General features: G+C 54.5%; 1 protein-coding gene across 3 annotated transcripts in view; it reads left to right on the forward strand.

Annotated features, from left to right (window-relative positions):
* Positions 1-2,068: 2,068 nt before the first annotated feature.
* Positions 2,069-27,900, forward strand: part of CRHR1 (corticotropin releasing hormone receptor 1) — a 47,061-nt gene continuing 21,229 nt past the window's right edge. The window contains exons 1-2 of one of the 3 annotated variants that reach the window (XM_082706531.1): positions 2,069-2,407; positions 22,104-22,191. In XM_082706531.1, coding sequence (XP_082562657.1) covers positions 2,375-2,407; positions 22,104-22,191 — 121 coding nt within the window. In that variant the 5' untranslated portion in view covers positions 2,069-2,374. The remainder of the gene's footprint in view (positions 2,408-22,103; positions 22,192-27,900) is intronic. The other 2 variants (XM_082706530.1, XM_082706529.1) reach the window with 2 other exon arrangements.

A 27,900-nucleotide genomic window follows, 5' to 3' on the forward strand; every position in this document is an offset into this window, starting at 1 on the left:
CCTCTGATTCCACAGTTCACTGCCTCTATGACCTTCCAGTCAAGAATTCTGTTCCCATAAAGAATCGCCTAGAAAGGAGGGACCATGAGGTCCATACACTAGAGCATCAGGTCTACTCAACGATGATGATGACGATGATGGGGGGGGGGTGGCAGTAATAGTGATCATTGCTAACCTTCACTAAGCCCATGCTATGTACCAGGTACCATTCCAAGCCATTTACAAATATTAACTCATTTAAACCGACCTATAGCCCTATGAGGTAAGCATTCCTACCCCCATTCTATAGGTGAGAAAATTGAAGCTCTGTTAAATAATTTTTCAGGTTGATACAGCTTATAAGCAGAAGAGCCGTGGTTCGAACTCCAGCTAACTGACTCCAGAACATACACCAGGCTAGACCACTCTGCATTTAACTTTTATTGAGAATAACACATCGGCAATCTGGCTGGGGCATCCGGGTCTTTGGGGCTTGCGTGGCGTGAGTCCGTGCTGGATTCAGCATGCCCAGCACTAACCTAATGGGGGTTTTGCAAGACTCAGGACCGTGTGCTTCATCTAGAAAGTGCCACCCTGTGTGGCTAAGCTCGTGTGACCAGCTGGCTGTCTGGACAATGCCTCTCCCCACTTGAGAGCCTCAAGCCCCTTCAGGGCCCAGTCCTTCAGGCACTTTGAGCTGGGAATCAGGAACCTGAGGTTGAGGCTCAACAGCTATGGGACAGGTAGCCACCAGTCTGCACCTTAGTTTCCCCGCAAGAAAACTGTGCATGTTAAATCACACTATCTCTTAAAGTAACTCCCTTCCTGAGTGAAGAATCAGCTGGATCCATGAATGCACTGGTTCCTGCCCAATGTCATGAGTAGTGGGTGGAAAGGGGGATGGAGTGCAGCGGGACACGGGGTCCAGGGAAGTTAGGATCAGAGTTTGATTTCAAAGCTGGCTGCCCACCACTCTGGGACCGTGCTCTGCCCCGGAGTCCTCGGCTGGCTCTGAAGGGACTTTGCTTGGCGCTGCAGGCTGAGGTTTCAGCTTCCCCGTGGAGGAAGGAAGGAGTAGAAGAAGTCAAAAATTCTGTCCAAATGCAAGGGGCTGCAGAGGAAAGTTTAAGGGACTGGAGGAGGTGTGAGCTGCTTCCCAGAGCTAGGGGTGGGGTAGGGAGATAGGGAGCCAAGCCTTCTGAAGACCCCAGGTCTGGAGCGAAGCTGACCCCTCCCCCGAGGGTCCGGCCGACAGGGGGCGCTGGGCCTCCTCCACGCCCTGCTTGCTGTATGCCTAGCTGCTCTCCCCTGCCGTAGTGCAATGCGCGCTCTGCTTTCCCCTCCACGGTGCTCAGGTGCCAGCTAGTCCTGCAGGGCACAGCCGTCTCCCCTTCATCTTAGGGTTCCCGGGTTAAGCCCCTTGCCTGGACCAAATCGGGCAGGCGCTTAGTGTGGAATGAATGAATGAATGAATGAACGAACGGACGAGGATTCGTCCCGCAGAGCTTCGCGTCTCCGCGCGCACCTGGCGTGTGGGGGCCAAAGGTGCTGAGGGTCGGATTCAACGCGGGGACCCCGCTGTAGGGGGCGCGGCGCGGACCTTCTCCTGGTCGGCTGCAGGGCGGGAACTGCCCAAACGCAGTTCCCAGCTTCACCCGGTTTCCGCGGCGCCTCTGCTCACTCGGGGCTGCCCTATTCTTCAGTCTCCAATCGCCTCGCTCTCGTAGATTCACCTGAGCACCCCCCCCCCAAGTTCCCCCAGACTCCCTGGACTCCCCAGGCCCCAACCTCAAGTCAGGCGGGAGGAGGGAGGCAGGAGGCAGGAGGCTGCCTCCTCTCCCGCCCCCGCCCCCCCCCCATCCCGGGCTGCGGCGGCCGCCACCGCTGCCAGTGCGTCCCGCCGACTGCCGCAAACCCGGGCGCAGCGAAAGGGGGTCAGCAAGGCTAGGGCGCGAGGAGCCAGCCCGGAAGGCTGGTGGCGGGGCGCGCAGGAGGCGAGGGGAGCGCGGAGAGGGGCGCGGCGCGGAGGAGGGACTGAAGGGGAGGGGAGAGGGGAGGGAGAGAGGGGAGGGGACGCTCGGCGAGGGGGCGGGGAGTCGAGGCGGGGAGCTGCGCGGACCGAGGGGGAGGCGGCGGGGACGCTAGGCGGCTGTCTGCCGGGCTGAGTCAGGAGACGGCGGCCGGACTTGCCCGGGCCCGGGAGAGCGGGAGCCCGCGGGGCCGGGCCGGGCTGCGGGACCGGGGAGCGCAGAGCCGGGCACCTCGGAGCCGGGCAGCGACACGGGAGCCCGGCCGCCCAGCCCGCGTCGCCGCCCCAGCCCGCCACCGTCGGCCGGCCCCTCTGGGATGTCCGAGGGACCCAGGCGTCCGGGACGGTGATCGAGCGAGCCCGAGGATGGGACGGCGTCCGCAGCTGCGGCTCGTCAAGGTAAGAGCGAGCGGGTCAGCCCTCGAGCGCGGGCGCCCCCAGCCCCGGGCCGGCGCGGGACGCGGGTGGGCTGTGGGTGTGATGGGGGTCACTGGGGAGGGCTGCGCACGGGTCCCTCTCCCTGGACCTCTGGAGCCGGCGTGGCGGGGGCAGGGAGGACTCAAGTGAAAAAAAGACATCATTGTGGCGAAGCTGCTGGGATGTTGGCGGAGGAGGGGTCCGCCCACCCCGGCCACCGGCTCCGCGCGGAGAATCGCTTTAGGCTTTGGGAGTGAAAACTTGGTTCCACCGCCCACCCCAACCCCTCCCCCCCCGATGCAGACCCCGATCCCGGGACAGGCGACTCTGAAGGTGGGCTCCCCACCGGCCTCACACCCTCTCACCAGCTCCCCCACTCCGCCCGCCCCCGCCCGGTTCTTGGGAGCTCCTTCCTGCCCCTTCCCCAGCTCGGAAAGCTGCGAGTCCGGGGAGACAAATGTCCCCCGAGTCTCGCAGCCTTTGATCAACATCGCAATCTCCGGGGAGGAGACGGTGCATCCGGCGGCGCCCAGAGCCCTGCGTGGCGGCCGGCGGGCGGGAGCCCAGCGCTAGCTGCCTGAGCCTTTGCACTCGAGAGTCGCTGCGCCGCGCGGCCGGCCGCGCCTGCTTCTCCGGCTCCCGGTCTGGCGACGCGATTCCGCCGCCCCGAGTTTAGAAAAAGTCCCCAGACCGCCCGTCCAGCGTTTGCCCGCTGAAGTTCGGGGGCGACCGGGAGTGCCCGCCGGCTGCGTCCGCCGTGAAAAGGCCAGGGGGGTGTCGTCAGTCCGGCCCGCGGGTGGTGACAGCCGCCACTTCCAGTGCCGAGCGCTTCCCAAAGCGGTTCGGCTCGCCGGGTGTAGGCGCGTCAGCAGCAGGCAGAGGGAGATGAGAGGTGGGTGGGCCTGGGCACCGCTGCCCCAGAGCCCTGCTCTGGCCAGAGCATCCGGACTCCGCAGGGTCGGTGTGCACCGCCTGGGGTACAAACACAGACCACACCAGCTTGACTGGGTTCAGGGCGTTTAAAAGCGATTACATTGAGAAGAATTGAATTGACTTGGGGGAGGGGTACGAATTTCATTTTTCCATCGGTTATTAAACCAACTGTGCGTATACTGGCTCACAGTGGTTTGACTTAAACCACCCGAATTTTTAAAAATGTTAACAGCTGCCGGTTGGTCAGTGGAGATCTCAGCAGTGACTAAAGCTTTCTCCATCCTCTCTCCCTCCCCTCCCAAATATTTATAAGTGGTGTTTTAAAAACGACTGCGGGTTGGTCTGATTGAACCCATATCCCCTCCCCCACCCATTAACTGAGGACTAAGGGTGAACCCAGAGATTATTTTCTGGGTGACCAGGAGATGGAGGAGGGAGGGAGGTTGAATAGATGGGATTGAATGAGAATATTTTCTGAAAGGCTAGTGTGTACCCAACCTTGATCTGAATTCACTCATTAGTTAGACTGAATTGGATCTTTTAAATGGATTCAAGGAATCGAACTGTAGGTTTTGGGTTTGTTTTGTTCTTCTTCTTCTTCTTCTTTTTTTTTTTTTTAAGTTTACGTGGTAATACGTAAATGTTCTTTCTCTGGCCTTTCTTAGAATCCTGGGCAATTCTCTGCTTAGAATTGCCATATTTTTCTACATGAAAAAACGATTTTTTTTTCTGTCGTTATGTGTGTGTTTTTCCTTCTAGATGGTGACATGTGTATTTCTCCTACTAGATGGTGAGGTGTGTGCCCTTTATGTCTGGCCTAATGAACTCATTAGGTGTTTAATAAACACAGAATGAGTGAGAGGCAGGGAATGAATGGACAGTTCATGCTGGTTTCAATTAAATAATTACTTTTTTTTTCCTATTTATGTAGCATGTACAAGGTGCTAGGTGTTGTTTTACCTGCTTTGCAAATATTAAGTCACTTCGGTTTCCTAACAGCCCTAGGAAGTAGGGATTATTACTGAGGCACAGAGAGGCTAAGTAACTTGTTCCAGGTCACACAACCAGTGAGTGGAACCAGAATTCAAACCTAGGTGCTGTTGTTCTAAGGTCTTGCTTATTAGCTTTGATCCGCGAATATTCACAGCCACTTAAGTCTCATCCTAGGCCTTTGCTGGATGAGATCCCTGGTAGTTCAGTCTGTTTGAGTCCAGGGGAGTTAATCCAACATCCAGCTCAGTCCTCAACAAGTCAGCCAGTGTTTGAAGAAGACTGCACTGGTTACAGGGGACTGGGGCTGGCAGGGTTGGCGGGGGTGCGGAGTGTAGATGTGAGTAAGTGACAGGTGAAATACCATCTTTGCCCCCAGGAGAGAGGATGCTTGAACACCTCTGGGTCACCCACCCACCAGCTGCAGCTGGGTCTCTCAGGGAGACCCAAAGGTGGGGTCCAGGTGGGCTGCAGGTGTGAGGACGGAGAAGGCAAAGGCTGGTGGGATAGCAAAGGAGATTGGGTTCTGAAGCTGGCGCTGGTTTTCTTGCTCTTGCTCTCATCATAATGGCAATCTAGTAGGATCACAGAGTCTAGAAACCAGAGGGGACAATTATTACCCCCTCACCCTCCTAACACAGCCACTGCCATCATTTTTGAGATAATCCCTTCAGCCCTTTCTCAAGTGCAGGTTTGGGTACCCTCGTGGCCATTGGGCACACCGTCATACTGCATCACAGCCCGAATCTGTCCCGGGTTATTCCCGAACCTCCAAAGGGAGCTTGTCAACAGCTGCTACTTCCTGCGAGTGAATATACTTTGGATCCTGCACTGGCGCACATTTGGACCATTTCCAAATTCTTTTTTGACAGATACGGTGGAGCCACTTTTTGACAGGAGCATTGGCAGGAGGGCAAAAAAGTGAGTCCAGAGTGGGGGGAGGTGCTCATGGGCCACCACAGACCAGGTACAGAAGAGCACAGCCGAAAACCAGTCGAGGCCTTCCGGATTCTATATGAGTCTCTAAGGAGGGCATCAGTCCAGTTCTCAAGAAGGGGACGGACCCGTGGAAAAGCAGGACACTGACCCAGAGCCTGTGAAGATCAGCTCAAGTGGAAAATCCATTTCTCACCCTCTCTGACATTGGCTCCTCAAAGAGCATCAGCAGTCAGCAGGGTTCAGTAGCACAGATGAAGGAGTTTGGAGGGTCCCCGGTGCCCCTTGGCTGCACCCCAAGCACCTATGCTGTGCTGAGCCCACAGGCCTGAACCCGGGCCATGGTGTGGCCTGGAAAGAAGGCATTAGGCACAGGGCTGATCATTTCTACAGTTACTTGGGTGGAAAGGCCATCAGCCTGGGATTTGGCAAACCTGACTTGGGTCTCAGCTGTGCCTTTAATCAGCTGTGTGACTTAAGGCAGGTCACCTTCCCTCTCTGAGCTGTTTCTTTATAAACAAGTGTATTGAATGACATTCCCATTCCTGGGTACCTTTCACATCTCTGTGAAAAATGTGTTTCTAAACACTCCTTAGGGCCATGAACTTCCATGGGAAGACTGGGCTGCAGCAGATCTACTTTCCAGTGCTGTTCCTCCCCAGCTGTGGGACCTTGGTTTCCTTGACACTTGGATTCAATACCCTGTCTGAGCTTGAGGATTTCCAGTTATTTATTTATTTATTTATTGGTGCAGCTTTTTTTTAAAAATAGATTTTATTTATTTATTTGATATATAGAGAGAGAGACAGCGAGAGAGGGAACTCAAGCAGGGTGGGTGGAAGAGGAAGAAGCAGGCTTCTGGCTGAGCAGGGAGCCTGAATGCGTGGCTCAGTCCCAGGACCCTGGGATTATGACCCAAGTCTAAGGCAGAGGCTTAACAACAGAGTCCCCCAGGTGCCCCAAGCATCTCCGGTTATGAAATGAAGACAGTGCCCAACTCACAAGGCCCAGGTAAGGACAAGAGTGTTCATCCATGGAAAGAACCCAAAACAGCACCTGCCACAGAGTTTGTTTTCAGAGAAAGTTGCAAGGTGACTGCTCTCGGACAAAATGGGATTAGGCAGGAGAACCAACCAGAAAAAGCTCTTGGAGGCTCAGTATATAGCATTTTTGCATCTTTCACTTTTCACAGCCCTGGACTTAAGAGTCCACTGCACGCCGTGGTCATTTCACGAATGTTCGTCGTTCGGATGGCGTTACCGCAGCTTCTTCCGGTTTACTATTGTACCATCAGAGTAGAGTGACTGCTGTTCCCACAAGATGCAGATGTCATGTCAAAGCCACCCTAGCAGAAAAGCCATCTCACGGCGCCTGGGTGACTCAGTCGGTTAAGCCTCCGACTCTTTGATTTCAGCTCAGGTCATGGTCTGAGGGTCATGAGATGGGACCCCACGGGCTCTGCGCTGGGTGTAGGAGCCTACTTGGGATTGTCTCTCTTTCTCTTCCTCTGCCCCTCCCCTCTCTCTGTAAGAAAAAAAAAAAAAAACACAGAAAAAGGGGAAAAAAAAAAGAAAAGAAAAGCCACCTCTAATGCTCTGATGCAGATTAGAACTGTCCTTAAGCCCACTATTTTAAAAAGGAAGGAAGATAGGAAGGGAGGAAGACAGCAAGCAACAAACAGCCAGTGCAGCACTCCAATGATTTAGAGGATCTTTTAAGGGTAAAGCCTTGTCTGGTGAAGCTCTAGCCCCGGTGCTGTGTCTGGAGGAGAGCTAGTTGGTAGCAGGTAACGTGGGCCTTTCTTGTTTCCTCCTCTGTGCAGAGAGGGATGGGGTGGTGATCTCCCCCAGCTCTGACTCTCCCCTAACCAAGCCCAGAATCAACAGAAGGAAGACTGAGCCCATTTTGGAGCTAAGACCAAATCTCAATTTTAGCTGCAGTTCCACATTCAAAGAACGAATTTGTTGATTACCAATAATCCCTGTTTACTAAGATTCTCTGAGTTCCTTTCCCAGTGCTTGTCTTCAGACTTGCTCTTGGCCAGCCAGCCCTCACTCTCCCTGATGTGGAGGTCAGCGTCTTTTTGTACATGTGGGAACATCGGGTGAAGCAGGTGTGGCCTCTAGGCAAGTCAGGTTATCACTCTGAACCTCAGTTTCTTCATCTGTAAAAAGGGAGTAAATAGTACCTACTTTATGGGATTAATCATGATTTCATGAGATGTCAGGTGTGAAATTAAGCACAATGGCACAGTGTCTGGCTTAATAAATAATTAGCTAGAGTAATCACTTAATAAATCTTAACAAATTTTATCAATCCAAGGCAGACCCTCAAAAGATGGGGTAAGGGAATGGGAGGTGGAGGAAGGAGTTCTTGGCAATGGAGAATCTCCTTCTGCTTGGGGAGTCCTTGTCACAGTCCCTGGGGAGAAGGGATGGCATCACCTGCTGTCAGCTGAGTGCCAAGGTCAAAGGACAGAAGTGCCTGCAATTGACCCTCTGAACATCTATCATGTGAAAACAATTGATAATAAAAGTGAGACATGTAGGAAGGATAATACAAAATGATTAACTCACTGATGCAAACAATTATTTTGAAAACAACTAGCTGGATTGCTTTTTTTTTTAAAGATTTTTTTTATTGATTTATTTGACAAACAGAGATCACAGGTAGGCAGAGAGGCAGGCAGAGAGAGGAGGAAGCAGGCTCCCTGCTGAGCAGAGAGCCCAATGTGGGGCTCCATTCCGGACCCTGAGATCATGACCTGAGCCGAAGGCAGAGGCTTTAACCCACTGAGCCATCCAGGCACCCAGAAAACAACTAGCTGGGGTGCTTTAAGCAACAGAGTCTTCACCATTCCTTTGCGGGGTAAGCCCTGTCTGCTTTGGCAAAATGGAGGAGACTGGTTGGTGGGGAGGAGGGAGGAAGCCTTGGGGAGCGTGGTCATAAACTTCCTTCTCTGTGAAATGGCCACATCGAGATGCATTTCTGGGAGACAGGTCCCGTGTACACAGAACTGCCGATTCAAAGGCTCTTGCCAAACACTTTCTTTGGCCAACTGTCTACACAGTGGCCGTGAAACTGTTTCAGGGACAAATGAAAATACTTAGGAGGACTCTGCCTGCCCTATAAACACAGGTAATTTTATGACCCCACCCCAGCCCTATTGGGCCCTTGGTGGGGGGCAGCCCCAGTGAGGTGCCTTAAGGAGGGGTTCTTGGGGTAGGCACCTGCCCCCCTCTACCTGCCCATCTTTATCCAACCTCCAGCCAGTCTGGCCGTGAGCCGAGCGCCTAGGTCAGAGTCCAGGACAGAAACTGGCCAGACTGGTCCAGCTGCTTCCATTGCTTTGTTCTAGGCTGTCACACAACAATTTGGAGTTTTAACAGGCAGTTGGGCTATGGTGAGGCACAGGGGGGCCTTTGGGAGCATGCACTGCTCTGTGTGCCTGGCAGGTACCTGGAGCCCAAGAGCTGAGAAGCAAGCCTAGCGGGAGTGATGGGCTAGGGAGAGAGCGGGCTGTGACATTTCATTTAACCAGCGGCGGGGACTCCACCCCGGGGATCCATGCTTCCCCAGCCTCCTTGGCAGAGTGTGGAAAGGGCTCATGGTTTCCAGAAGTGCAAGCCCTGGTACGTGGGGTCAGAGCTGGGTAGGGAGAAGGAAGGAGGCCCAGGACACGAGACTAGCCTCTGCAGGCTGGGGGAAGAGACCGGGGTGGGGGTGGGGGACTCCCCTGGGGGAGGGTTGAGGGAAAGCCCTGGGCTGGGTAAGCACCATCCTCTGGGCTCCAGGCACCCCTCGCCCCCCACAATCCCACTAACAGAAGCAGCCTGCTCAGGGTGGACGATTTTATTATGATACAAGATGTGGGCATGCAGACCAACGGCGACGAGGCAGACAGAGAGACAGAAACTAAAGTCGATGCAGAGGTGGGTACCCCTGGCTAAAGTTGGCATGAGAGAGGGAGAGACCTGGTGGACAGAGGAGGGAGTAAGGGAGAGAGAGAGAGGGAAAGACAGAAAGAGGTATAGTAAGAGAAAAGACCCAAGTGTCCTTTTTGGTCGGTTTGTTTTGTCCTTCTGTGTACCCCCAGCACCCAAGAGAACACGTGCCCCTGCTTCTGAGGCCAGAGACAGCCTTTTCCCTCTTGATTTCTTCTAGGAGAGCAGGGCTGGGCTAAGGCTGTGAAGGCCACAGATGGGCACCCCGATAGGAGCTCTCCCCACACTCCCAGCCTCCTGCTGCCCCCCTCCCCGGGACTGAGTTCCCCTCCCCAAGTTCAGAGGGAACAGAGCCTGCTGCCTTTGTGGTCCTAAGTGACCCCCAGCATGCAGTCTGTCTCTTACACACACACACACACACACACACACACACACACACACACAATCCTTGAACCACTGGCTTTTGTAACAGCATGACCCCACCCGCTCCCCCTCAGATGGTCACCACCCTGTCTTCCCCAAGCACAGCTGAACCGGGGAGGCTGGTGTGTGGCATCCCCCTGCCTGAGGCCAGGGCTGGAAGACAGATGCCCAGAGGAGCTGCTGGGCACCCAGGGGCTATCTCCATGGTCACTCCCTGGGCCACATAGGCCTGGCTGGGAGGCCGAGAGCCTGGCCCCTTGGAGGGAGGCCTGTGTCCTGGGTTTGGTCTAACCCCCCCGCCCCCCTTCTTCTTTCCTCCCGCCTTTTTCTCCAGACAGCTTCTCTTGTCCAGATGAGCCTCTTCCAGGAAGCCCTCCAGTGGTTGTTCCTGTGCTTGCTCTAGCTCAGGGTGGGTTCTCAAACAACAGGGGACCCTCTGGTTCTTTGGTGTGTCCTCCCCACGGGATGTTCAAAACATTTGCTAACCAGACCCCACACGGACCCCTAGTCACTCTCTTCCCCTGAGCCCTTGCTCCCACCGTAGACTCTGAGCTCCACCAAGGCGCCGGGAGGAGTCCGTTAAATACACACACACATACAAAGGCCCCCAGCACCCAGTCCAGTGCTCACACCCGCACCCAGCCCCCAGATGCGGAACTCAGGGGAGGGTGTCTCCTGGTTCCTGCTCCCTGCTGCACGTTTGCAGTGCGGGCAGAGGTGCTATGGTGACAGGAGACACAGAAATGACAAGCTACACAGATAGTTCCTCTGCCTCTGCGAGCGGATTTATGAGTCAATGGTGGATCGAGGGCTATGATGTCGGCACCACTTAGTAACATTGAACAATTCCAGCCCTGCCCGTGTCCCACCCCCATCCCCATAGGGCCAGGACATTTGTCTACGTGTGAAAACAAGGGCAGCATTTGGCTTCTGAAGGGGTTCTGGGCAAGGTTGGTGGGAGATGTTGTTGAAGGGATATTTGGAGCTGGGCTGACAGAGGAGCAAGATCCTTCTCAGAACCTGGGGTGTTCGGAGAGCAGGGCACTGTGGTCCCCAAGCAGGGGCCGGGGAGGAGGCGTGGTGGCAGCCTGGGGTTCCCTCTGCAAGACTGCCCTGGTTTTGCTGGGAATGAAGCATGAGTAGCCAGGCAAGACCGAGGAGGGCAGAGGACACCAGAAGAAAGGAGTGGGCCAGTTCTTGGCTCCCTAGGGGAGATTCTGTCTTTCAATCCACAACGAAACCCCCAGTTCCTTATGGGAAGGGGTGGGGCCGCCTCTGGTGTTTTTCTCTCCATTTTGTGGGGCCCTAATAGTTTTGTTGTTAATACTGCCGCCAGGCTGTGAAATACAGGGTCCGTGCACCGTGGCAGGGCACATGTGCGACCCTGAGAAGTCGAGCACCCCTCCCAACACACCCCCCCCCCAGGAAGAAGCGCTCTCCCTAACGCTGAGGGGGCAGGTGCCTGGGGTCCGAGCCAGTTCTGCCATGTCCCGGCTGGGTAACCTTAAGCAAGTCACGCAACCCCGCCAGGCTTGGTCCTCCTCTGGACCTTGGTGGAAAATAAAGGAGGACATGCTGTGTGGGGAGGAGCCCGCCCCCAATAAAACTCACTGAGTGAGACCTGCTGCTTTTACTGGGGGGCCCCACCCCTCCCCTCTGCTGCCCTGAACGCTGGCCCCAACCATGGAGCCTCCTCCAGGGGGCCTCCCTGATAAGTCAGCCGCAGTCTGCTCTCCTCCAGCTAAGGCAGGGCTTCTCACACCGGCTATGGGGAGGGACAGCATGGAGTTTTCCAGAACGAGGCAGACGGGCACCTGGTCCCACGGTGTGTGACGGTTTTGCAGCCTGTACCACACGCCCACCCTGGAGAGGTGGACGACATCTGAGTTGGTCTAACCCTGTTCAGTGAGATGCCTCTATTGACAACACAGGGGGTGAGGGGGTTGTCTGAGCGAGGACAGTTCACTTCGGCGTCTCCAAATGCTTACTCTCGGTGACAAATGGTTTGCAGCGCAGCAGACATCCTGATTACCCTTTGAGTACCCGGTGGTCTAAAACCCTCCTTTGGAGCCAGGATTGATGGCCCAGAATCCCTGGTTCACTTTTCATGGGAGCCTGGCTGCCGGCCATGCATGTGCCTCCTGCCATCAGGACCCAGCGACACAGCGGCTCTTTCTGGCCACGGAGGTTGGGGACCTGTCGCAGGAAGAGCTTATAGACAGGAGAGCGGAAACGTTTGGTTTCCTCGGAGCCCTTACCCCTGGCAATTCTGGGTGGGCCCCCTCCCCTCCTGGTTCTCACCCATCAACCTGCACCTTGTCACTGCGGTGGAGGGGGGGGTGGGGAGACTCATGACCTTCTGTGGTCGCCATGCTCTGGTGAGACAAGGGAAACCTTTCCTCTGCGGGGGTCTCACCACACAACTCATGGAAATCAGCCCCTGTGGGTTCTAGCCCGTGGCTTCAGGCTTGCCCGAGATAAGGGAGCCCGGCTTCTCCATGCTCTGCCTCCCGCCTCCAAGGTGCTGGCCCTAGACACAGGCTTCCCGGGAGCCTCGGGTGGATGAGCCCAGCCTGCTGGCTTTGAGGAAGAGGGGGCCATGCGTGCCTTTCCCGTGCTGCTCGTTTCCCTGCATCGGCTGCACCCACAGGCAGGCACCTTCTTGCTTCCTCCCTGCCTCTCCTGCTTCATCCCTGCCTCTCTCCCACACATTCCTCAGTTCCCCTGCTCTCAGCTGGAGGCTAGGAGGTAGGTAAGTGACTGGTCTGAGGTCACACAGGGCATGTGCTGGAGGGAGTGACTTGCCCTCTATGTGTCCTACAGACCTGTCTCCCTTGTTCCCCCATTCTTTCCAAGGTCCCCCACCTGCTGTCCCCCCTCCCAGCTTCCATGATGGGCCGGCAGGTGCGTGTCTTCAGATCTGGGAGGAAGCCACAAACCGCTCTAGCGCAGGGTTTCCTCGTCTCGGCACGACTGACACTTGAGGCCCGGTCCTTCTTCACGGCGGGGGCTGTCCTGTGCACAGGAGCCTCTAGGTCTCTAGCCACTAAATGCCAGTAGCACTCCTCCAGGTGCAGCGACGTGACGTGTTTCATGGGGGACAAAGCTACCCCCAGTTGAGAACCACTGGGTTCATTCAGGTACCCTCAGTACCGCGGGAAACCATTAAAAACTAGCGTTTCCCCTCAGGCCTGCTGGACCTCAGTCTCTGGGAGGAAGCCTGAGAAACAGAATTTTCTATCTTCCAGATGCCAAGAACTCTCTGGAAACTTCTGATTTCGCTGAATTCACTTCTTTTGCAGGCAAAAAACCAGGGCCATTGCCTGTCTTATGGACGATTGTATGGTTATTCCTGATCTCCACCCTAAAGCACCCTCCTCAGTGGGGCTCGGTGGCCCAGAAGTCCTTGAAACCAACACCTCACAGCCTTGGAAGGCAATTGTTCTCTGGAAAAAAACCAGCATCAAAACCTTCAGCAGTTTTCTAATTGAACCTGATCTCCACCCAGTCAGACGATTGCACTCTGCCCTCCTGGCCCTCTCCACACCCCTTTTAAGATGCGGCTTCTTAAAGGACATCCCTTTCCTGAAATCCTCCTCCCTTAACACTTGTCAGAGAGCGGCTAAGCCGAGAACCCAGCTGCTTAGCTGGTGTCTTCGCACAGTGTCTCCAACACCTCAGCTCTGTCACCTAGAGTAGCAGATGCCTCTCCCACGCCCTAGGGGATGGTTTCCCAGGGGCTGTCACAGCTCCCAAGAGCAAGGGGCTGGATCAGGGTCTCGGCCTGGCCCCACTCCTCTCCAAGGAGAAGACCCTTCCTGATGTCGCCTGACAGTGTCTGATGGGTGTCTACCCACCCCACCCCGCCCAGCTCCCACGGCCAGCTCCTGGGGATCCCCACTGTAGCCCAGAGCTAGACATCAAGTGACAAAGGAAACCTGTATCTCCTCATTGGGATGGTCCATGCTGAGGGGCGGGGAGTAGGAAGGAAGGCGGGACAGGCAGGGAAACAGGCCACCCACCCAGGGGTACAGTCCCCACGCTGGAACCCTGCTCCCGTGCCAGGTCCTCCAGTTACCATGGTAAGCGACCTTGAGCAGGTTACCCTCCCTGTGTGCAGCAGTTTGTCCTCTGTGCAGTGGGATGAGAGTAAAGGCTCCAACTTCTTGGGGTTGAGCAGGATTAAATAAGAAAAACCAGGGTCTGGCACTGGTACAAGCCTTCAGCAAAAGCTGGAATTTAGAGAAAGGCAGGCAGGGAGGGAGGAAAAGGGGAGGAGTTAAGACCAGGGGAGGGAGAGAGGAAGGTGGGTGGGCGGGAGGCAGGGGGGCTGAGAAGGGGTGAGCTCTGAGAAAATACTGATGAGTGAGCCTGAGGGGGATCCCTATGAAGAGGGGGAGAGAATGAATGCGTGAGAAGCAGAAATGGAGAGCAGACCCCGCAGGGAGGTCAGCAGGGCTCCCGGGACTGCCCACCCCCCTCCGCCGTTCCCTGTACCTCCATGGAGAGACACCCTCCACGTCTGCAGGTGGCTGGTGGCTCCTGAGGACAGAGCAGTGGTGGCAAGTGGGTGCGCATGTCCTGGGTGGGCAGGGGACCCGTCAGGAGGTGCTTCCGGAGAGAAGGGCCAAGTCGGGAAGGAAGCCACTTGCCCCCGGAGTAGAATAAGAGTTCTCATTGCCACTTGTCACCTGCTTACCCTGTGTTCAGCCCCATGCTGTTTTATCTTTATTTTTTATTTTGTTACAATTTAATTTTATTTAAATTCAATTCATTAACACATGGTGTATTATTAGTTTCAGAGGTAGAGTTCAGGGATTCCTCAGTTGTCTAGAAAACCCAGGGCTCATCGCATACGTGCCCGTGCTGTTTTAAATGCACTGAGTTGTAGACGGTCTTCAAGAGCTTTAGAGTGTAACTTTCATCCCTATTAGCCCCATTTACAGATGGGGAAACTGAGGCTCAGAGAAGTTAAGTCGCCTGAGGTCGCACTGGTAGGAAGGGGCAGATAAATGTTCCCAATGCAGATTTCCCGGGCCCCAGAGTTAGAGGTCTGGTTTCTACTCTCCTGTGCATCTTGGAGGCGGAGCATATCCAGACCCGGAAAGGAGTGTAGGGAACACACTCCTCATTTTACAGAGGAGGAAACTGAGGCAGAAAAGAGGGTGAAGGAGTGACTTGCCTGTGAAGCAAGTTTGCCAGGGTCAGAACAGGATCTCAGCCCCACACTTCCAACCCCTCTAATACTTTTTCCTCCAGCACACCCCTCTAAGGAGCTAGGAACGAAGCGGATGGAAGCAAAGAGATGCAGAAAAACCCAGGGACTCGGGGGAGTCAGAATTGTCCCCGTGGGAATTGCAAGGGGACTCCGTGGTCAAAGGTGGCAGAGAGTAGAAACCTACCTGTTTATTCGTTCAATTGATCACTTATGCATTCAGGTGTAGTGCGACGTACTCTGCACCAGGCCCCACTGAGGGCCCAAAGGCAGCCAAACATAGAGCCCGCTCTCAGGGAGCTTAGAGCTCAAGGGACGGTAGGTCTGGGATCCTTGGAGGGGGGTCTGCGTGAACCCAGGTCCTCACTGCCCCGGCCTGGGTCAGGCAGGCACCCACTGCACTTTGGCTGTGCTGAGGGGCCTCATTAGGGGAGCAGAGGAGTGACAAGCTGCCTGGGGCCTCGGAGAAGGGGCGGAAGCAAGGAGGAACACCCCAGTGAATACCCCCCTCCTCCCTGATCTGTAGGCAGGAGACTTTCCTTTCCAGTTTTTCCTCTCTGCACAACAGCAATTTAAGTTAATTAAATGTAACAATAAATTATTTCTCATCTGCCTAGAATAATCCTTCACTGCTCACCCACTTTGGGGGAAAAGCACGGGCTCTTTGCCTTGAGATGGGAACAGGCTGTGGTTGTCTTAGAAAGAGGCTTTCGGGGGAGGATCTGGCCTGGGCAGGATGGGGAAGGGAGGCCGCCCAGGGCACAAAGGTCCTGGGCAGTCAAGAGAGCCGAGAAAGGGCACGAGGCTTTGCTGTCTTTTGTTCCAAGTCTACTTTACCCTGACTAGTCTTCAGAGCACCTCCATGTGGATCAGGAAACACACCGTGGAGGGTCTCCGTTCTGCAGGGGCACAGCCAGTAGCCCTCGCCTCTGGTGACCTATCTGCTTGGCACCTCCGTGTGTCACCACTGCATGGGGGCCCTGCCTCTCCCCCGCGCCATCACTCCGTAGGTGCCCTGTAGGCACAGACAGATTTCTGAAGCGTTTGGTTGGGCATATGTCTCATTTCTATAAACCAGATCCTAGGATTTTAAAAATATATTTACTTATTTATGGGGGGAATGCACTTGTAAGTGGGGGGAGGGGCAGAGAGAGAGAATCTCCAGCGGACTCCCTGCTGAGCCCAGAGCCTAACATGAGGCTCGATCTCACGACCCTGAGATGGTGACCTGAGCCAAAATCAGGAGCTGGATGCTCAACGGACGGAGCCACCCAGGAGCCCCCAGATCCTAGTTTTTAAATGCAACAGGGGCGTCAGCTTTTAGAGAAATCCTGACTTACGACCCCTCCTCTTTTTCATAGTTAGATTTTCTTCTCTTGCCTTTGCTCAGAACAGGCTACACCTTGCAAACTATATATCCGATAAGGGGTTAATATTTAAACTATATAAGGAACACATGCAACTCAATAGCAAAACCCTCCCCCCCCAAATAATCCAATTAAAAATGGAGAAAGGACCTGAATAGACATTTTTCCAAAGAAGATGGCCAACAGGTACATGAAAAAGGTGCTCACTCATCATCAGGGAAAAGCAAATCAAAACGGCAGAGAAATATCTCCTGTTAGAATGGTGAGTATTAAAAAGATAGGAGGGATGCCTGAGTGGCTCAGCTGGTTGGTTGGGCGGCTGCTTTCGGCTCAGGTCATGGTCCCGGCGTCCTGGGATCGAGTCCCGAGTTGGGCTTCTTGCTCAGCAGGAAGCCTGCTTCTCCCTCTGCCTCTGCCTGCCACTCTGTCTGCCTGTGCTCACTCTCTCTGACAAAAAAAAAAAAAAAAAAAAATAGGAAAGGGGCACCCAGGTGGCTCAGTCAGTGAAGCATTCAGCTCTTGAGCTTAGCTCAAGTCTTGATCTCAGGGTTGTGAGTTCAAGACCTGTACTGGGCTTAAAAATAACGACGAGAACAACAACAACAAGGACAAAACCCCAAAGGCAAGAGATAACAAGCACTGGTGAGGTTGTGGAGAAAAGGGAATCCCTTCTGGTGGGAATGCACATTGGTGCCGCTACTTTGGAAACAGCAAATAATTAAACATAGCAATTTTACATGAGCTAGTCATTGCCCTTTCTGGGTATATGTCTAAAGGCAATGAAATCACCATCTCGAAGGGATATGTGCACCCTCATGTTCACGGCAGCGTCATTTACAAGAGTCGAGACATGGAAACAGCCCAGGCGTCCGTGGAACAAATGGATAAAGACATGATCCTAGCGAGGCCCATAGATGACACTGTGGGAACCCTCCCCTAGTTCAACTCTCTCGAAAACCAAGTTAGATTCGGAGGCCCAGAGTGATCAGGTTGTGGTAGGGACCCCATGGACACCTGCGAAAAACTTTGAATTTCAGAAGTCATCTCTCTCTGTCTTTTCCCCAGGTGGCTCATGTCCCCGCGGTGCAGGTAGGAGAGATCTCATCGCCCAGAGGGCCCAGGCGACTCACCCAAAGTCACAAATCAGTGGCAGGAGAAGACAGAACCCAGCAGTAGCTGGAGGGATCTTGCTGAGGGTTTACGCTGCTGAATGCGGCTGTGGCTGTGTCTTGCCCACTCCCCCTCCACCCTGCCCCCTCCAAGAGAGATTTTCCTGGGGCCTGGGAGGAGGAGGCGGGGGGGGGGGGGGGGGGTTTCTCCCAAGCCCGGCACCAGAGGTAGTCATGCCAGGGGAAGGAAGGCAGGCTCTTCTCCTTGCTCATCCTGAACTTTCGGAGGGGTGGAGGCAGCCCCCGGTGCCTCCAGGCCATCCTTCTCCTCCCTCCCCATAGCCCTTAAAGGACCCTCCCTAAAAGGTTAATTACCCAATCATCCCATCAAAGGAAATTGCACTTTTGTGCCTTAAGGAGCGGACTGAGCTTCAGCGTAGTTATTTATGGCCTCTAATAAGCATTTTCTGGGGGTGATTAACCTTTATGCCAGAGTCACACTGGGAATCGGGATGGCAGCTTCAATTCCAGCCATCGTGCTGGCCTGCAGGGGGCTGGGCGGGGTGGGGGGGGGCATCAGCTGTCAGACTCTGACCCCCACTCTCCCTCTCTGAGAGCCCCTGCACCCTTCCCTCCCCTCTGTCCACCCTTTCTTTCCCAGCCTGCCCTGATCTGGGCCACCCCCCTTCTTCCAGCCTCCATCAGCTTGAAAGTCTGCTCTCTGGCTCCTAGTCCCCACCCAGCTGCTAAAAACAGCTCTGTGACCTTGGGCACCTCCACTAAAACCCCTCTAAAATAGGGAGCATGAGACCTGCCGCATCTGCTTTCCACACAGCAGTCCCTGTCAGGGACCCACTGGGTCCCCGAACAGTCATTTTCTGTGATGCTGGAATCCAGCAGCAGCACACCCTTGGCCTTCTCAGATTTTGCGCTCAAGGTTTGGCTCTGGTGAGCGGAGAGATTTGTCACTGAGGCACCGGCTTTGTTTGGGGCCCTGGGGCCACGGGCTGGCACACACAAGTGAGGCGTCAGCTTTGCCAGCTTCCGCTTTCTAGGGCCATTTTTGTCTTCTCTACCAGCTGGAGGGGAATGGTAAACCTCACATAGTCCTGGAAACTTGGTTTGTCAGAAATGGCTCTGAAAGGAGAGCCAGCCGCTGGAGTTAATGACCGCGGGGAGGAGCCAGCGGAGCGGCCCAAGGAGGTGGCGGTTCCTAGGTCCAAACCGGCTTAGGTTTGCTTTGGGAGAGGATGACATGTCCGATATGATGGAGGCCCAGGCCTCTGATGTGACCCCATCCACCGTAAGCTCTGGCCATCTACTTTGGGTGCAAGAGCTCCCTGAGCTGTGGAGAAAGCTCTGCGCCCTCCCCGGGGGAAAATGGTTGTCATTACGCACCACACGCTGCTTTCCTTACAGGCTCTTGTGTGTTTGTGGACCCAGATCAAGAACTCTCAGCCTTAGAAGGAAACAAACAATAACCTGGAAAGTGTTCGGCAGAGAGGAAGTATACAGGAACATTCCAGGCTTTTCCTGAAAGTGTGATTCAAGAATAAGCCAGAAGCCTTTGCAAGTCCTTCCACAGAGCAAGACATGGTACAGATACTGATTCTATATAGAACTGAGCTTTCCTGAGAGGAGAGGTTGGTTCAGGAATTTGAAGAAGCATTTTCCTTGGCACAGTGCAAACCCTGTTGGTAGAGAATGACTTTGTGAACCCATCACATGTGTGATGTCAAGGTCAAGGTTACAGGCAGCCGGCCAAGGTCAGGCTTGCCGTTTGCCCTTTGCATGGCGTTTAATCCGGTTTCATGATGAATCTGGATTTCCTCTGCTCTTCTGCAAACCCTAGGACATTAAGGCAGGAAGCGAAGATCTTCTGGTCTGTGTCTTTGCCAGGAATCAGAACTGAGGGGAGGGAGTGCTTTGTACTGAGACGGGTTCATGGTCTGTGAGCATCGTGAGCTCCTGGGTCTGTGGCCACGTGCACGGGAGCCTGGGTCCATTGACGCCATGACCGTGTTGCTTTTGCTCTGGAGTGTTGGGGAAAAGTGCTGCCAAGGTGCGGGGGCCAGGGGTGGGGTGGCCTCCGGAACTGGCTCTCGAGGACTGCAGGGCTGACTGGGTGAGGTGGTAGGCCAGGAGGGGGCGCGGGGGGGGGGGTGGTAAAGAACCGCAAAGGCAAAGGTGAGAGGACACCTGCCCCATCTGGCGGCTGGACATTGATAAGTAATTCAGTGTGGATAGGACGCGTGTGTATTCAAGGGGGATTTGAAAGACCAAGACGCAAAGCACAAAGCCGGGTTTCAGGATTACAAGGAGAATGGTGGAATGTCGGGGGTTGGGGGCTGATATTTTCAAATAGAGCATTTCCAGGTTCCTTCGTTGGCCTGTGACCATTGACTCTGGGAGCCCCGCTTCCATTCTGTGTTTGTCTGTGTGTTGGGAGGTGGCAGAGGCCGTGGTGGGGGAACAAGCTGGGGCAGGGATTCCTAACCCCCTTCTAGAAGGGGTCTCTGGCCATCCCAGCAGAGTGGTCCCTTTCTGGGCCCAGCACAGAGCCCTGTGGTGAGCTGAGCAATGCAGGTTTGCTAGCAAGGACACACTGCTTAACTAGCAAGAGCTGCTGGCTAGTCTAGCGGCTTCCTCCTCTCTCTCCTGCATTTCCATTTGGAAAATGAGGGTAAAGATAGTTCTCCACCTCTCTGGGGACTGTGAAGCTTAATTACTGATTAATAAAGTGTTGGAAGTTCCTTGGGGCCAGAGAGATGAATGGGTTTGTTCTAATCACTTGCAAGTCCCAGGAACGAGTTAGCTGAGTGTCCCGAGTGCTGGGCAGAAAGCGGGGGCACAGGGCTGGGGATATGTTTCTCAGACTGCAGTTTGGCCTAGTCAGAGCAGAAAGACTCCTACGACGTGTGACAGGAGTGTGCTAGCAAGGGAATAGAACAAAGCCCACGAAGGACTCAGGCATGTGCTGAGGGGACGTGTGGGTGAATCATTTGGGTCCAGGGGTGTTTCCTGCAGGAGGTGGGGTGTGGGATGGATTCTGACCAGAGTGGGGAGCCCTTGATTCCATCTTGGAATGGAAGGTGGGAGAGAAGGGAGTAGAGCCTGCCTCTGTGGTGAGATGGGAGTGGAAGGGGCAGCCACTGGGGAAGGTGGGTGGCACTGATGGGGAGGGGCAGGGTAGGAGTAGGCCCAGCACTGTTAAAGAGCCTGTCTTTCTTAAGAAGTTTTTGATATTTTGTTCATCGTGGAATTATTTTGCATTAATTTAGAGTTTTAAAAAATGTTGCATTAAAATATTATGTGTCTTTTTGGCACCCCTTGAAAATTTGGACCCAAGGTGGGTGCCTTGTTTTCCTCGCCCTGGTCCCAGAGGGCTGTGCACCAAGGCTGTGTGCTGTTCCAACACAGAGACCTGCTGGCCATGGGACCAGCCCCTAGCTCTCTCCCCATCTCAGTTCCCCGCTGGGAAGTGGCTAAGACAGCGTCTACATCTTCCTGTCTTGTTTCTGAAGTTCTGTAGAAATGTTTGCGGACTGTGTGGAAATGAACTGGAGCTGAGATACCATCACCGGGGGGCCTAGGAGGGGGCGTCAGGGAGGAGACCCTGGAAGAAAGAGCAGGGAGCAGGGTGGTCAGGTGGAGAGCCACCTCCCGTGAGGCTCCCTGCCTTGGGACCCCGGTCAGGCAGACGAGGCTGTGCTGGTCATCAGCACCCACGTACGTCCCAACAAACAGAAGGGGGGGCTCATTACAATGCCCACTCCGTACCCCAGCCCCTCACATGCTTCTTATCCTCTTGAACCTCAAATCCCAGGGGAGACCACTGCCTTGCCTCTGACCTGTGACTAAATAAAAACCTGTGGAGTGCCCTTTGTAGACCTGAAACACAGGACGGTCCATGGAGGTAGTCAGGGAATTTGAGCACCGTGAACAAAACAAAGTGCTTGTCCTTGCGGGTCACGCTGTGCTACTCGTAAAGGACTCCTACAAACAGTGCATCGGGGGAACCTGGGAGGGAGGACTGTTTCCACGTGAGGAAATAAGGCCCAGAGAGGTCAAGTAACCTGCCTCCGGCAACACAGTGAAACCAGGCCTGGATGCCAGGGCTCTTTGGACTCTAAATCCGTATGTGTGTGGTGGAGGGTGACCTCAAGGGAGGGGGGCATAGTGATTGTGTGAGGGTGTTAGTTGAAGGGGACCCTGTCACTCTCCTCCCATGTGGGCTGAAATTCTAGAATCAGAGTAACATGGAACCGCTGGGAAGTTACGGGGTGAAAGTTCTCCTTGGAATAGGGCAGGCATCTTTCCAGAGACATGTATGTACCCCTTCAGCACTGTGGACCTCTGTTTCTCATCTGGAAACACAGACAGCCACCGCAGCCCCGGGGACAAGTAAGACCCGTGGCAGATAGAAAAGGCTTTGTGAAGAATGAGGCCGAATTTGCAGGGACTGGTGATTAGATGGGTAGGGATGGGAGTCCTCTGAGCACAGCCTCAGCCTTCCTCAGGCGCAGCCTCCACGAAGACCCAGCCCTCAGGAACCAGGGAACCATCATCCTGGGAATCTAGGCTCCTACTATTGTTACCCACTTCCCTTCCAAGCCCTTCTAGAGCAGGGCAGCTCCAGACCTTCCAGACACAGAGGACATGGGGATAGGGGGAGGGCAAGCTGGGGTGAGCAGGAAGCGAGGGGAAGCAGGAAGTTCCCCACATGGTCTCACCGAGTCCCTCGCCTCTCTGTGTCCACAGGCCCTGCTCCTGCTGGGGCTGAACCCAATCTCCGCCTCCTTCCAGGACCAGCACTGCGAGAGCCTGTCGCTGGTCAGCAACATCTCTGGTGAGTCTCCCTCCTCTTGTCATGCAAGATTCCAGGTCTCCACAGCCCCATCCTCTGCACACAGAGCCTTGCCCCTAGACAGGAAGAGTAGAGAGATTTCTCTTCCCGAACCCCATGCAGCTCATCACCCCTCTGTAGAGAACTGTGCTCAGGAGGGCCCTGAAGTTGGTGGGAAGGAGAGCTGCTGTGAGGTCCCAGCATCAGCCGTGGGGCGGGCAATGGGGGAGTCACCCCAGCCCTTGCTGTGAGAACCAATGGAGCCAAGGGCTGGGCTGTGACTCGGGTCCCCATAGTGGGGAAGGGGGGCTGCTGTCCTCTGCTGCCAGAAACCCATCGGGTGCTAACTCCACATCCGGCGCTCTTGGAAGTACTAGAGAGATAGTAACCCAATTTTCACTTACACCTAGGGAAACCAAGGCACAGAGGAAAAAAACTAGTAAGTCCCAGAGCCAAGGTTGGAGCCGAGGCAACCTGGCTTTATACCTGCTCTGTAGAAAATATGGCATAACTACACATATTACTCCTAACTTGTGCAAGCACGCCATTTGCAAAGTCCTTTTGTAGAATTATCTTTCTTCTCATGAGAGTTTAAGACTCAATGTCTGTACAGGTGAGGAAACCGAGGCATGGGAGAGTCAGGCCTGTGACGTCCAAGGCCGGGTCTTTTCTGACTTTTCAGGGTGTGGACCCTGGACCCAGGGCTCCTGGGAAGGCTGCGGCTCAGCCAAGGGCCCAGCGCTGGAAGGTCTTCAGGAGGCTCGCTTTCAGTGACTCGGTTTCCTCTTCAGGTCTCTCCTTGATTCAATCCAACTTGTGCATTGAGCACTGTTGTGCACTGGGACCCCCGGAAGGCATGAGGGGGACAAAGAGGGGCTCACTATCTTGTCCGGAGTCAAACCCACAAATATGTGCCCTGGGAAGCCGAGCACCGGGCGCATGCTGGCAGAGAGGGGGCCACAGGGCGCCCACAGGGAAGCAGGAGGCATGAGCTTCTGAACCTGGGCCTCAGGGCAGCTGCCGCCTGGCCTACTGGGCCTTCACTGTGGGAGGAGCCTGGGGGAGCGGAAGAGCCCCAGATTTGGAGAAGGCCAACTGGGTCCCATGCTCACCACGGTGCTGTCTTGTCCTTCTGCCCTAGGGGACCCCTCTAGCAGCCCCAGAGATGAGCAGGCCATTGACCCCCCCTTGAGCCTCACTTTGTCCAAGCTATAAAGTTGGGGGAGGGGTGGTGCCTGCCACAAGGATCTGTAACAACTAAATGGACGGAGTTTTGTGGCCATCTGTTACAGACTGTAGAGAGCCGTGCCACTACTGAGCACCGTGTATGATTGCTGGTAACAGCAGCAGGCGTTCGAAAGTGCAAACTGTATAGAGCTGCAGTGAGGGGAAGGCATTCGCCATGAATGGCTCATTATACTGGAGGTGGCGGGGAGGATAGATCAGGGGTGGTATGAATCCAGGAAGGCTTCCTGAAGGAGTCACTTTCACAGTGAGTCTCTGAGAGACTCTGAGCATGAACTGGCAGCGAAGAGCCAGTGCTCTGAGCTGAAGCTAGAACTGACCCAAGACCAGCAGGTGGATTTGGTGGAATGACAGGGGAGGCGTGAGAAGGGAAGAACAGTAAGCCTGGGGAGGTTACTGGGAGCCTGGAACAGCTGGCTGTGAAGTCGGCTAAGCCAGGCCATGGGGAACTGGAAGATTCTTGAGCAAGAGTCTGGAGTTCTAGCGGAGAGAGACAGGGAGGGAAGACACCTGTCCGCGGGCTGAGTCTGAGATGAAAGGCCCTGCCCGCAGTCCCCCATGCACTGGGGCCGGGTCAGCCTCCATCCATTTGCTCGTTGTGTGTGGAGGCGTGACGTCTGTGAGCCCATGCAGGTGTCACCTGTCCTTGGAGGCAAGAGGCCATGATGAGTGTCATTCATTCCCCGATGATTTTATACGCCATGCCCCTACCCTCCGCCCAGCGCAGCCTGGCGGGCTTCATGGCATACAATCCATTACCCGGCACAAGAGCCCCGGAGAACGAGCTATTTGTCTTCCATTGCCAAGACCTACCCAGACCGATGGGCACTGGTAGAGACAGATGGTGAGGGTGGGGTGGAGGGACTGGGACAGATGGTTGGGCGTCTGGCCGGGGTGGCTGGCACTGAGTTGGGGCCTTTGGGGGGTCCTCTCACATGCCAGGAGCAGGGAGAGGGTGGGTCCCTAGGGTCAAAGCTCTGTCATGTGGCAGATCACAGACTTGGCAGATCATAAAATCATGGCATGAATATGACAATGCCAGAAAGTAATAGAATTATTGACTAATGACATCAGAGACAAATGAACTCATACCGTTGATAAGGACCCAGGGTCATTCGTTCCTACCCTCCGTCTTAAGGTCATGAATGTTAATAATGATAGTTAATAGTTATTTAGTACCTACTGAGTATCAGACACCATTCTAAGTACTTAAATCTCATTCAGCCATCATAGCAATATTGTCAGGAAGTACTTTTATCCTCGATTTATAGAATAGGAACCTAAGGCTCAGAGAGGTTAAGTAACTTGCCCAAGCACACACAGTAGCCCCAAAATTTGAACTAAATGGGCCACCACATACATGGCTGCCCGGAGAGGCATCGTCCCCAGGGCCAGGTGTGGCCTCTCACCCCTGCAGTTTCCCACACCTGTACAGGGTTTACACACAGCCCCCAATTTCCTTCAGGACCTACTATACGCCTGGCACTCTACTAGGTGCCAGTGATGCAAAAATGGAGAGCTCACAAACCCACAGGACAGGAGGCTCCTACCCACTTGTCCTGATGAGTCACACACTCGCAAAGGTATCTTTCCATTCTACCCAGCCACAAAAGAGGCAGTTCAGCCACAAGGGGGTGGAGGCAAGAGCAGGACTCTTGGCCTGCCCTCTGCCACCCTCTCCATGCCAGAGTCCCAGGCAAAGCCCCAACCCCTTTATCCCAACAGTGCCTTCCTCTGAATAGGCAAGTGTGTCTGTTTCAGAGACTGTCCTTGGGCCACCTGCCACCCTATGGGCAGCTTTGGCTGAGTTCCTCTCTTAAGCTGAACCATGCAACTGCGGGGCTGCTGCTAGGTGCCCACCTCCTTTGGTTCACTCAGAGGCCACTGATGGGACACCCAAAATAACTGGGGACTAGAACCAGATTCTGATTTCCTTCTGAAATTCTCTATGAAAGAAGGATCTGCTGGGCGCTTTTGGACACTGAGCCTTCTGGGAAAGGAATTATGTCATCTACTTGAGGCGAGAAACCCATGCCCAATTGTGCACAAGCATTAAGTAGGCCACTTTCAAAGGGTTCTCATTGGGTTTGTTAAAACGCCCCCCTCCCAGGGACCCTGACTCAGCAGGGGTTTTGTCAGAGGCAAGAGGGAACTGTCCACACTGTTCCTCTCTCCTCTTCCCTCCACTGGCACAGGTTTGGGACCGTCTAACCACAGTGCTCCCACAAACATCAGAGTGTGCATTTGGAGATGGAGGAAGCCCCAGGACTAGTCTTACACATTACTTTAGCCTATTCGGCTCCACCCCTTGCCTCCAGAAAAAAACACTTAAGGGACCTAGCCGCCTCACTAAGGAGGGGGCAAGCCACCAAGTGATAAGAATGTCAAAACCTCAGATATGCCAAGTACACACTAGCCTCAGGGCCTTTGCATGTGCTGTACCCCCTACCTAGAACACTCTTTTCCCAGATGTGCACATGGCCCCCTCTCTTACTCCCTTTAGGTCTCTGTTTTAATGTTAGCACCAAATTGAAAGAGCAGTCCTGGCCCTCTTTATCTCCTTACCCTACTTGCTTTTTCCTCGTAGCATTTCTTACTGCTTAACAGCTCTGTGTCTGTCTGTCTTTCTGTTTGCTGCATCCATTACCTCCCACCCTCAACTAAGGGCAGGGCACTAATTTTATGCATTACTGTATTCCTATGCATTACTGTGTCCCCAGCTCCTAAAAATTTTCTTAGGTGGTCAGTAAAAACTTGTTGAATAAAGAGCAAAGCCATTATTCCTCCCCATCTAGGATTTAATTGGCCAGGAGGGGCATCCTGGAACAGCTTGGTGTGGGCAGCGGTTGACGGTAATAGTAGCTCAGGCTATTTGCTTCTGGCTGGTAAATCGGCTTAGCTCTTTGCAAGACTGGTTTACTCCTGTCCAGAGTGCTCCTCGCCCCACAACTATGCTATCCAAGTGGGGAAAATAACCCCCAGGAGAGCAGGAGGGATTGGGCATTTAGGCCAGGGGGACAAATGGAGGGGACACTGGCTCAAGAATTAGAGTTCAACAGCCATGACCTCTAGGTCTTTATAGCCCCGATGCTGAGAGACACCCAGACTTCCCTACCTTCCTTCTCCCCTTCCCAACTAGGAGATCCTTCCCTCCCCACCCCCAGCACCTCTAGAGTTATTTTTCCCGGTACCTTTTTCTCCTGACTTTCTGTCTACCTTTCCCTGTTTTCCTCTCAGTGTCTTTGTCTCCTTCTATTTCCTCTCTCCCCCTCCTTCTCCTTCTCCACTTGCTCCCATCCCCTTTTCTTCTCTTCAAGTGCTTAAATGGATTGAATGAGTGGCCTGGGTTCCCAGAAGGACCCTTTACACAGCCTGGTATGCAGTAGTGTTCTGCAACTGTTGGTTCTCCCCGCCCCAAGTCCTACACACCCTTCCCCTTTGGACACCCGGGTTCTGCCTGATCTCGAGGGACCGCGTGTCCGCAGCGCGGTGAACTGAAATCCCGGCGTGAGCTGTGAAGGGCTGGGTATGGCCCCTGAGGCCCTGTTCTGCAGCCTCCTCCCTTCCCTCGACTTCTGGGTTCCTGCCCCTCTTCTTCCAGGCTCCTTTCTTCTTCTAACACCCTGCATTTACTGCTCAGGCGGCTCCCTCCAACCCTAAGTCCTCGCCCCATACTTTAATGCTGGTCTCTCCAAGGCCAGACCTCGCCGCCGCTTCTGATTGGCCCTGGCCCCTGGCCACGCCCCCGTATGGCTACGCCCCTCCACCGGACCCCGCCCACCCGGCAGGCAGTGATGCTGCTGATGGCTTCTACCCTTTATTCTAAAGCCTGCCCCCCCCCCCCTTTCTTCCCTTCTCGCACACAGACTTTCATTCCGTCCAGAATTTTCCGGGCTCTTAATGTAAAGGTCACGTCAATGTTAATATTACCCTGCTTCCTACCCGCCCTCTCCGCCCTACTCAGCCTTCTGTGAGTTGTGGGGTGGGGGTGGTAGAAGGGGGGAAGAGAGAGAGAGAGAGGCACTGCGGCAGCAGGGGCTAGAAACTGTGCAACCAAATGCTATGAGGGCCAGTGGCCCAGACTGGGGACCTCTGTGGTGCCGTGGGAAGAGCCCGGGACAGGTGTCAAACCCGACTTCTACCTCTTAGTGTTTGTGTGATTCTGCATAAACAATTTGACTGCCTGGGCCTCAGTTTCCTTACCTGTAAATTGGAGAGAATCAGCACTCACCACAGCAGGTGGTGTGAGATCCATAGTAGGTGCTAAGGAACCCTAATCCGTACCAGACGAGAGGCAAATAATGGCTGTTCCACCTGCTTCCACCCCTCATACCTACCTACCAGCTGCGGGTGGGTCAGGGCTCCAGCCATTGGCTGCTACAAGGTCATCGAGGTCAGAAGGGCCATCTGCTTAGTAACTGGTTTCTGCCTTGGCTCTAGTCCGATCCTGGCTATGGCTGGTGTCCG

The sequence above is a fragment of the Mustela nivalis genome (assembly GCF_964662115.1).
Source record: "Mustela nivalis genome assembly, chromosome: 17".
In the NCBI taxonomy this organism is placed as follows: Eukaryota; Metazoa; Chordata; class Mammalia; order Carnivora; family Mustelidae; genus Mustela; species Mustela nivalis.